The 10,969-nt window shown below is 45.8% G+C and overlaps 1 protein-coding gene across 1 annotated transcript; it reads right to left on the reverse strand.

The window, feature by feature from the left end:
• Nucleotides 1-6,873: 6,873 nt before the first annotated feature.
• Nucleotides 6,874-10,735, reverse strand: LOC147270365 (uncharacterized). The gene is made up of 5 exons (XM_086205185.1): nt 10,640-10,735; nt 8,975-9,379; nt 8,701-8,856; nt 8,399-8,493; nt 6,874-7,199 (listed from the first exon to the last, which is right to left on the reverse strand). Exons 1-5 carry the CDS (start codon nt 10,733-10,735, stop codon nt 6,920-6,922), a joined length of 1,032 nt encoding a protein of 343 aa, XP_086061311.1. The 3' UTR covers nt 6,874-6,919.
• Nucleotides 10,736-10,969: the final 234 nt, after the last annotated feature.

The raw sequence follows: 10,969 nt of genomic DNA on the forward strand, positions 1-10,969 counted from the left end.
CCAAGGGTTCTCCCTAAACTCTCAGGGTGGGTCTGACCACATCTGAGCAGGACACCATGAACAGGCTAAATGAGGACATCTCAGTGTCAAATCTGTCATTTCCTGTTGCCAGTAGGTGGCGCTGTGGTCACTACTGACCTGTAGATGTGTTCAGACTGGGATGTTGATCAAACCTGGAAGTTTCAAACAGATCTGACAGGTGGAGAGGATTCAGAAGAGTTGAAGCTTCATTTTAGTTGGAGCCTGAAAATGAGGTAAGACTGAGGGCTCACAGGAGTTGCAGGTAGGTGCTGCCCCCTAGTGACCCAATGGAGAATGACATGTAATGACATGAACGTTCTACATTTTCCATTTCTTGAGGCCGTTACATAAAAATATGAAGTTGATCCAAGTCAGAAACCTTCAAACTGGATGTGACTCCAGTTGTTAAAAGTAGAGTCAATGGTGACACCTCAGTAGTTTGTAGTCTGCTGGGTATCATAGAATGTTTGCTAGTGAATGAAACATGGCAGCCCTGCACCAACTGCTCAGAGTCCATGTTGCCTGGGTGGACTGCATGTTTGTGTTCCGTCGTCTGTCTTGGAAGCCTCGTCTGGTTCTTCCTCCACAGAACTCTTTGCTCACAGGACATTCCAGTCTGTTCATGACAGATGTGGTTTTCCAGGTCATGGAATGATTCATAGGGAATTGTTTTTGGGAGGCAGCATCCTGGAGGGTTTGGTTTGCTCTCCGTTTGCTCAGTGATTAAATAGAAACCAACCTTTGACATGACAGTGCAGTGTGGCTGATGTTTGTGTCAGGTAAGTTGCATGGAACAAACAGCACTGCAAACTGGGTTTCAGCTGGAGGTTCAGAGGAAAGTAGAGAAGTCTTCCAGGAGCCTGAAGCTCTGTGGTGGGTTGGAGCTGAACTCGAGAGGATTGATGGTGGAGGACCAGGAGCACGTCACTGGAACCAGAGCCACACTGCAAGCCAGTTTGCTCTCTTGCTTCCTTCCAAACGTTCAAATGTTCCATTAGAAGTGGAACCTTCCTGTCTCACTTTACTGAGTCCCAATGAGGGTGTGGCTAATCTGAACAGATCAGACCAGCGTTGACTGCACACTCCAAACATCTTATTAGGAAGGGGTGGTGAACACAAACATGCTAACTTCCTTAGCGCGAGCCAGAGACCAGTCAGTTTACAGTCCAGCCCTCATTTGGTCTCAAGCTTTTGGTTTGTGAGTGAAAGAAGAATGGAATCCAATGTTGTTGAGGAAGTCAAATCAGCTGAAACTCAAACATTTCTGTTTTAAGGAGAAACTCCTGGTAAAATCTGGTTTTACCATCAAAAATAATCTAAATGTTCTTTTCACCTTCAAACAAACTTTCCTTTCCCCGTGAACAATGAGCATAAATCAGCTGCAGCCATGTTTTAGGAATGTTCCTACTGTGTAGTGACCAGTGAGGAGAGGCTGTTACCATGGGGACAATGTTTACTTTGTCCTGTTACTAGGAGGAGGGATTTACCTGTGGCTGAGCATCGAAGGCAGCTTCAAGGAACCAGAAATGCCCTTATTTTGACATGACTTGGTTGAAGGATTCCCCTGAAATTCAAGGCCCTGAATGGGAAAGTATTTACAAACCTGGTAACTTAAACAACAAACCAGTCAAACCACAGCTACCAGTTTAAACTTCAGACTTGGAGGTTCATGTTCATGATCGACTTCCAAAACTTGACTTCAGAATTCTTTGAACCCAGAATTTTTTTACTCTTTGATTTCAGAATTTTGTCTTTGATGTCATCGTGACACAATGGACCGAACCTCTAGATTTGATATTCTACTGCCCTCTGGTGGTGAGGCAGTGGGGATGCAGGTGATCTGCTGGTCTGGTTGAACGTGAGTGGACAGAAACCTTGTTGAGGTGACTGGGAGTTCCTGACTGTGGTGAGCTGCCTTGCTCCTCCTCAGGTCTTCATGGTGGCTTTCTGCTGGACTGTTGTTGAAGGGAACATGGCATCCTATCATTTTCAGCTCTGACATCTGGACAGTGGACAGATGTGACATCATCATGGTCTCACTGCCTGCTTTGTTCATGGATCAATGGAACGTTGTGTTGGAACCTTTATTGTAGAACTGCTATGAGCTGAGAGCTCAGTGTTGTTGGAACAACGCAGCTCCACATGGGACTGATGTGATGAAGAGGTTTTTATTGAGCTGAAGCTGGAGAGCAACAATCAAAATGGAGCAGCAAACATTCTGATGGCAACGTTTACAGAGGAAAACTGTTGCAGAGTTCAGAGTCCCAGTGAGTCAGGTCAGGACTGGGAACACTGGTCTCTCCTCAGCACCTCTGACACTGGAGTCTGGGAGCCCTGGGTGGCCTCACAGCTCACCGAGCCCACCTTCCTCCACTGGTCTGCGGGGAGCCTCAGGGTGCTGCTCCAGCTGTAGAGCCCGTCCTTCTCCAGCACCCCGGGGCTCCTGCTCTCCTCCCCGCCGCCGCTGCTGCTGCTGCCGTCCACCTTCCAGGCCAGACTCCAGTCTGAAGGGAAGCCCTTGTTGGCCAGACACACCAGCGTGACCCTCTCCTGCTGCAGCTCCTGGCTGGAGGGGGGCAGCACCGTCAGGGAGGGAGGGACATCACCTAGAAGACACCGCTCAGGTTAGAGGACGGGGCAGCTGTCAATCAAACCCTGCTGCTTGGACACCAGGACTGTGAGAGCAGATTTCCTCTTGAAGGAGTTTCTGTCAGATGTTTCTCTGCTCCAGCAGTCACTCACTCACACATTGTTTCACTTCCCTTCAAGAAGCGGCTCAGAAAGAGTCCTCACCGCCCAAATAGAAGCAGGACCCTGACAATGGAGGAAAGCCCCTTTGGCAGCAGCTCCACTTTGAAAACTGCCATCAACTAAAGCTTCTCTGTTCAGTCATGAAGATGAAGAACAAAGAAACCCCACACATTCCAATCTCCCTGATTCAGCTGCTGGTAGAATGGACTTGTAGCAGATTGAGTCCTTGAACAGAGGGGTTCACCTCACTGAGGCTGACAGTCTCCAAGCAGAGTGAAGCAACCAGCACCAATGATTCTACAGGGGATTTTCAACCTGCACTCATCAAACACTGCAAATGAGTGACAAGCAAACGGCAAATTAGAAAATTACATTGAAATGAAATGAAATCTGTTCAATTCACCATGTAAAACTGGGCCATTTTCAAATGGAAGCGTCCGTTCTTCTTGATGTGGACTTCAGTCCTCACTCATCAAACACTTCAAACTGAAGGGAAACCCATTGGATCATTTCTACACTTCAAGGAGTTCAATTTCAGTCTGACAGGAATTTGGACAGAAACCTTCTTGGAGTCGTTCTCCACGTTAAAGCAGGAGAACTCAACACATCAACACACAAACTGTTCAAAACACACAAAAACTCTGCTGCAAATGTTCCCAGATGGAATTTCCAACCAAACTGGACAACATTTTCCTCAGAGTTTGAGCAGAAACTTACGTCCAACATCCAGTCTGGTTCCTCCACCGAACGTCCACCACAGTGACACAAACTCATTGAGGCGCCGTACAAAAACCTCTGACTGTAGAGACACGACTCTCTGACTGGGAAACACACACCCACTTGAGTCAGAAGCCAGCAGTCAAACGTCGGAGCTGCTTTGAACCCTGCCAGCACAGCAGCAGGTCAACAAGTCTGCTTCCATGTTCTAGATGGTCATGAATCAAGAGATTAGACCTGAACATGAAGAGAAGTCATGGAAGCTACGGAGCCCCAGAGCGGCCAAAGCGAGACTTGAACAAGTTCCCTCAGTTCATCAATCCATGGCCAGGAGATAGAACCTGTTCCCTCTGATGCAGAACTTGGAACCGGTTCTATTTGATGACCACAAATGAACGAGGTTCATCATTAAAAAATCAAAAAAATCAATTGAATCCCATTGTGGGAGCAACATCTGGCTCCAACATGTGTTTTCTGTCTCTCTGGCCTCTCCAGGGCTCCGTACTCATCACATGAAGGTCAGAGCAGCTAAAAAGGAGCTCTGACACATCCTGATCAATACTCTGATCAGGTGATTGATTGATTGACGGATGCAGCAGCAGCATCAGAGCGTCCACGTCTCTGCTGAGTCCCTCTGAACATTTCCATAGAGAGACACTTTGCATCAGCAGCACCATGCTCCAGTGCTCCGGGACACTTTATAGTCCTGAGACTTGAACCCTGGATGACTGACAGCTGTCCGTCACCACAACAGAAGCCACAGAAATCTGCTCATCAGAAACATGGCGTTGACCTCCGCCCTCGTCTGGACGCTCCTCTGCTGCTGCTTGACAGGTAAAGTCCAGAGGGTCCAGCTGCTGTCCTCCATCAACATGGGTCCTCTGAGATGAAGCTGCTTGATGGTTGTGTGTGTGTCTCCTCAGAGTCCAGAGGTCAGGTCACCGTGACTCAGCCTGCAGCAGTGAGATCTGCTCCAGGAGCCTCCGTCTCCCTCCCATGTTCAACCAGTCAGGATGTTTATAGTGGGAACCGTTTATCCTGGTACCAGCAGAGAGAAGGAGAACCTCCTAAACCTCTCATTTACTGGGCCACCTCGAGAGCATCAGGGACTCCAGCTCGTTTTTCAGGCAGTGGATCAAACTCTGGCTTCACTCTGACCATCAGTGGAGTTCAGGCTGAAGATGCAGCCGTTTATTACTGTCAGAGTTATCACAGCATCAACAGTCAGGGGGTGTTCACACTGTGAAAAACCATCGTACAAAAACCTCCCTCAGTCACACTGAAGTGAAACTGAACTGACTGCTGCAGCTGGGAGCTGCTGACACACACACACACACACACACACACACACACACACACACACACACTCACACACACACACGCACACAGGCTTGATGAGAAGAACTAGAACTAGAAGAACTAGGATTCAGATTTTCTGCTGATGACGTTGTGATCTTCATCACCAATTCTTCATCCTGATTGTGGTCCTTCATCAGATTAGCAGCTTCTCTCTGATGATGTCACTCACATCAACTGTGCTTCTGCTTGGATTTTCAATGAACTTCAAGAAAAACCAGCAGCAGCAGCAGGGAGGGACGACTGGACCCTGCAGAGAGAGACTGATCAGCTCTAAAAGGGACAGGAGGCTGAGACTTCTGCTGCTCGTCCTCACACGACTCTGCTGAGGAGACTTGGAGGAAACTTGTCTTCAGTCTCTCATTTCTCTCTGAGCTCAGTAACCATAGCAACCGAGAGGCATCGCTGCTGGACCGTGACAACAGACGGTTTCAGAACTAAAGATAAGAAGAAGAGAGAACTCTCCGTTACTAAGTTTCAACAGCCAAAATAAAAGCAGCTTTGGAGAGTTTGAAAAACCACCAGAATGAACACTTGTTGGTTCATCTGGTTTGGTTTCACTGAAGCCAAACACAAGATCCAGATTCTCGTGATCTTTGTGTCTGCCTTGACCAATGGTGTGAGAGAGAGAGAGATTTTTAATTTTTTAAAATCAGTTTTATTTGCTGCTCTTATATATTAAAGCATTTCACTGTGTACTTTGAATGATCACATTCTCAACAAAATCACCCTTCCTTTCAATCAAAAGATCAGTTTATAGACACTCATGCTGAACGATACACACATGGACCTACACAGACATGAACATATGTACACTGTAAAAAACCACCTATAGTATTTACCCAATAAATCTGAGGTACATTTGCACTCTTTATTTAGGTAGATTTAATGACATATTTTAGGTATAAAGTACCTCAAATAAAAAGCTATGACATACTAAAATAAATTGAGTAAAGTTCACCTCACATTCCGCTGTACATTCAACTACTAATTACTCAATGAAATTGGGTAGTATTTACTCTTGATTGTTAGTACTACTACACTAGTTACTTAATAATTATTATTCAAAATTGATTATTATGAGTAAATAAACATTAATTATTCAAGGAAGGTAAGATTGACCTAAAAAAACTTGCTTCAGACAAACAGGTGAAAATGTCAATGTTTTTAATGAACAAAAAGTTTAAAAGCAGACACAACATAAAGGGAGCCTTTGTCTATATTTCCAAAAGGTGTGTGGTCCTGCATCACAGAGCACTGATGTGGAAGGACAGGAGATGACATAAAATAGACTGTGAACATTCAGAAGCTATCGGCTTTATTCTTGAAATCATCGAACTGAAATCATGAACGGTGACAAACACTGGTTCAGAGGCTGCTGTGACTTCACTTCATCCTGGTCTTTATCTTCAAACATGCTCCTAAATACATTTTACAGTCGACCATTTTCAGTCATAAATGTGAAGGAAACTATGTCATAGCGGGCATTTCTCTCAGATGCAACAGACAACATAGTGGAGAACTATAAAGCATCAAACATCAGCAGATGATCAGTCTTTAAGGTAGAAACTGGTGCATGGAAGCGGCCGTGTGATTGATGCTTCTTTAACTAAAGGAACAGCTCATGTTTTCCAGCTGAACAAACGAAGCCCACCGTCACCTCAGTGTAACGGAGAGAGTAAAGAGACGAGAAGAGAGAGGGAATAGAAATCTGCTGAGAGGAAGAGTGGTTCAACGATGGAGAAGCTGCTTTTAGAGTGTTAAAGCAGGAGTCCCCAATCATGTCCCATGGAGGGCCGAGTGTGCAGGTTTTCATTCCAACCACTCGCGACACCATCGACCAGAGACCAAGAGAACTAATTAGAAAAAAGAAAGAAAGAAAAGAAAACAAGGAAAAGAAAAAAGGCAAATCTGTTGGAGTCTTTTTTTAAATTTTGTATCTGTTTGCAATTTTTTTTGTTTTTGATGGCTTGATTTTTTTTGGGGGGGGGGGGATTGCTTGAAAAAGAAACCAAAAAAGCTCCATTCTCTCAGCCCCCCATGGCACATGATGGGGACCCCTGATGTAAATAGTTCATTCCATTAGCTTGGTTTTGAGGGTGTGGACCTTCTTGAACAGCTTTGCTCCATCAAGCTCCAAGAAGAGTTTCTGGAATACTTGGAAGGTATTTTGGAGTGTTTTGGGATACTCAAGGTTCAGGGCACAGATCAAGCCCATCAACAGCATGCAGGCGTTGGTTGGGTTTCCACACCCAGCCAGAACTTGGTTGCCCTCAATCACAACTGACACTTCTGCGGGATCCTCCTCAGCCATGACATTATGGACCAGGATCACCTTCATCGTTTGTTCTGTGGTCCTCACATGAGTCCTCCATGTTAAAAAGGAATAAGAAAAAGCATGTGATTTTTTAATTTAAGGGTGTATATATATGGGAGGAGAGAGGAGAGATGGGAGAAGAGGAGAGAGGAGAGATGGGAGAAGAGGAGAGAGCAGAGATGAGAGAAGAGGAGAGAGGAGAGATGAGAGAAGAGGAGAGAGGAGAGATGGGAGAAGAGGAGAGAGGAGAGATGGGAGAAGAGGAGAGAGCAGAGATGAGAGAAGAGGAGAGAGGAGAGAGCAGAGATGAGAGAAGAGAGAGGAGAGGAGAGATGGGAGAAGAGGAGAGAGGAGAGCAGAGATGGGAGAAGAGGAGAGCAGAGATGAGAGAAGAGGAGAGATGAGAGAAGAGAGAGGAGAGGAGAGATGGGAGAAGAGCAGAGATGGGAGAAGAGGAGAGAGGAGAGCAGAGATGAGAGAAGAGGAGAGAGGAGAGCAGAGATGAGAGAAGAGGAGAGATGAGAGAAGAGGAGAGAGGAGGGGAGAGATGGGAGAAGAGGAGAGATGAGAGAAGAGGAGAGAGCAGAGCAGAGATGAGAGAAGAGGAGAGATGGGAGGAGAGGAGAGATGGGAGAAGAGGAGAGAGCAGAGCAGAGATGAGAGAAGAGGAGAGAGGAGAGCAGAGATGAGAGAAGAGGAGAGAGGAGAGCAGAGATGGGAGAAGAGGAGAGAGCAGAGGAGAGATGGGAGAAGAGGAGAGAGGAGAGCAGAGATGAGAGAAGAGGAGAGAGGAGAGATGAGAGAAGAGGAGAGAGGAGGGGAGAGATGGGAGAAGAGGAGAGAGGAGAGCAGAGATGAGAGAAGAGGAGAGAGGAGAGCAGAGATGAGAGAAGAGGAGAGATGGGAGGAGAGAGGAGAGCAGAGATGGGAGAAGAGGAGAGAGCAGAGGAGAGATGGGAGAAGAGGAGAGAGGAGAGCAGAGATGAGAGAAGAGGAGAGAGGAGAGACGAGAGGAGAGGAGGGGAGAGATGGGAGAAGAGGAGAGAGGAGAGCAGAGATGAGAGAAGAGGAGAGAGGAGAGAAGAGGAGAGCAGAGATGAGAGGAGAGGAGAGAGCAGAGATGGGAGAAGAGGAGAGAGGAGAGATGAGAGGAGAAAAGATAACAGAGGAGAGGAGGTAGGGGAGGAGGGAAAGCAGGTAAAGGAGGCCAGTCAGCCATCAGTCACTTCCCAACATACCTGGCAGTCTTGGAAGAGCTCTTCTTGCCTGTCCCCAAGATGACTGATGAGGCAGCGGAGAACTCCATCCCTCTTCTGGTAAATGCTCTGAGACTGTGAGGAGATCCATTTATTAAATACAGATTTACATGCCCTTACACTGAAGGCACTTTTTCACACACAGTATTTGACACTTCACCGATTTTATGATGAACTCTTGGTTAGAGCTTTCACTTCATGGATGACAATGCAAATGTTTCAAATGATTTCACTTCTATTTCACTTCAATCACATCTTGCTCATTCCTCAAAGCAAACATACCTCATTTATAGAGTCCAGCAGAGGACGCATCTTGGAACCAGTAGCTCCTCCTTTTGCACGCATCAGCTGCAGAAGACGGGGTGTGTACCCATCAAGTTTAAGCATGAATGTCCCCTCCAAGGACATTGTCGTTATACGACGGAACTCTTCTTTGATGTGGTGAACGAGTCAATGAACAGTGTACGAAACGTTCAATGGCAGACACCAGACATCAAAGTTAAAGTAAACAAATGAATGTTTCTTGGTGGAGAGAAAGATGATCAAACATTCTCACCTGAGCCTCACTGAATAATGCGGGCCACCTTTCTTTGAAGACACTGATGGATGGGCTGAGGGTCACCACTTCGACTCTTCGACTTGAAAAGGTTTTGGACATTTTTTCTGCGATTGTCTTTGCATTATTCTTCTTTTTTATTTCACTGATCAATTCAAGTCTCTCATTCTCCAACGGGTCTTCATCTTCTCCAGCAGGATGCGGAGGGAGATCATTTACCTCGGCTTTCTTTGGCTTTTTCACATTTTTAGCGGGACCTTTACCGTCTGGATGCTTCCTCCTTAATGTGTTGACTTCTACTTCAGGATAGGCATATTTTGGTGACTCTAGCTTGGCACGGTAATTGTGCATTTGGTACTTGATGCGCTGCTGCCAGCCGTATAACCCAGCAAATGATCCCGGCTCCTGAAGGCATGGAAACTTCTGAACAAGGGCTTCAGACACTGAGGTTGTTTGCTCATTTGTGGGGTATGCAGTGACAGAGAAAATTACTTTTGAAAGGTCATGCATTATTGCTGATTTCACTCTTGCATCTCGGAAGTGTATTCCAGTGTCTTGATAAGACTTGTTTGCATCTGCAAGGATAAGCTCAACATCACGGGAAAACTGTGGAATTTTAAATGGCACTGGCCATGGAGCAGAGCGGCATGAACCAGGGAGAATGATGGTGTCTTTGAGCTGGACGATGCACAGACACTTGAGAGGATGGATCAGGATCTCCCGGATGGGTGTCAAATTCACTTTTACTCTCATGAGTGGTGTCCAGTGAGCTCACTGTTGAGGACAGTCCTGATTTATGCAGTGGTAGTGGGTGTAGGTCAAGGGTGATCAGTGGTTCTTTTCTTACCACTTTCACAGTGGCCTTGTGGTGCAGATCCGCAGTTGAGGTAAGAGTAAAAAAATGGTTCCCAAAGTCTTCGTCTTCATATAATAGTCCAAATTCCCCATGTAACTGGAAAGTTTTACCAACAACTGAAACAAGGTCTTCCACTGTATGAGGCATTCCTGCCGGAAGCATCAGCTTCTGTATGTTTTGTTCTTCTATTAGGACTCGTAACCGGACCGCCATTGTTGTTGGGAAGTGTTGTCCTCAGCTGTATTGACAGATAACCTAAAGAAATTTAGACAGTTGATAGATATGTTTACTTGCACAGGTTCATTTCATTTTCATTTGAACATTTCCAGACTTTACACACCCTAGTTTAGTACCATGTGGTGAGTACAGGATTGAGTAGTTTTATTCTTATATTTGTTAGTGTGGACAGCCCTTTAAACTCATGTATTTTGTTTTAAGACACCAAGTTCTTGTTTTCTTTCAACTGGCAAAGTGTGCACACAATTGATATGACAATTACTCAACCCAAGTCTACTTCCTCAAATGTGCCAATGAAGTGTTTAAGGCACACCATCCGACCATCTGCTGTACTGTATGCAGCCAGGGGGTATGTATCCTTGAGTTTTGAATGCTGGAGGATTTTTCTCTCTCCTGTTGGCTCCACCTTAAAGCTCCTCATGTGTTCACCATCCACTCAGCAATTTCAGGCCCAAGACTGGGGTTTCATGCACAATTATTATTTGCAGTATTTCTCCAAAGTCAGGCAAGCCTCCTGTCGATCCAAAGGGCAGCAGCATTCCAACTTTGTAGTCTGTGCCTAAAATGGTTACCTTGCTTGTCATGTTTACAACCTCTGCTCTGGGGAACTCCCTTGCAAATGACTCCTTAATGCTGTCATTTAGAACATCGACTGCCACTTGAGTCATCCGGGACACCGACAGTGTTGACCTCTGATTGTTGCAATCAGGTGTATGATATGCAATCATTGACTGGTGTTTTTTTGCCAGTGTCATGACAATGTTTCTAAAAGACACAGTCTGCCTCACAATCCTTTTGAAAAATCGATGTTTGGCTTCAAAACCGCATTGTCCAGAAATTCACAAGTGGCCCAAAAACAGTCGTAAGCCATGGATAATGTTCAAGGAAGTGGTGTTTTGGTT

This window comes from Aulostomus chinensis, chromosome 1 (genome assembly GCF_037954235.1).
Source record: "Aulostomus chinensis isolate RoL2024-O1b breed Wild chromosome 1, RoL_Achi_v1.0, whole genome shotgun sequence".
Classification (NCBI taxonomy): Eukaryota; Metazoa; Chordata; class Actinopteri; order Syngnathiformes; family Aulostomidae; genus Aulostomus; species Aulostomus chinensis.

Bases quoted from the DNA above. Each gene is read 5' to 3' on its own strand.
- LOC147270365 (XM_086205185.1), bottom strand. From the start codon at position 10,735: ATGACTCAAGTGGCAGTCGATGTTCTAAATGACAGCATTAAGGAGTCA. The intron at 9,380-10,639 runs GTAACCATTTTA...CCATGCCTTCAG, and splicing joins TTGTAAACATGACAAGCAAG to GAGCCGGGATCATTTGCTGG. The intron at 7,200-8,398 runs ATGTTGGGAAGT...TCATGTGAGGAC, and splicing joins CTCTTCCAAGACTGCCAGGT to CACAGAACAAACGATGAAGG.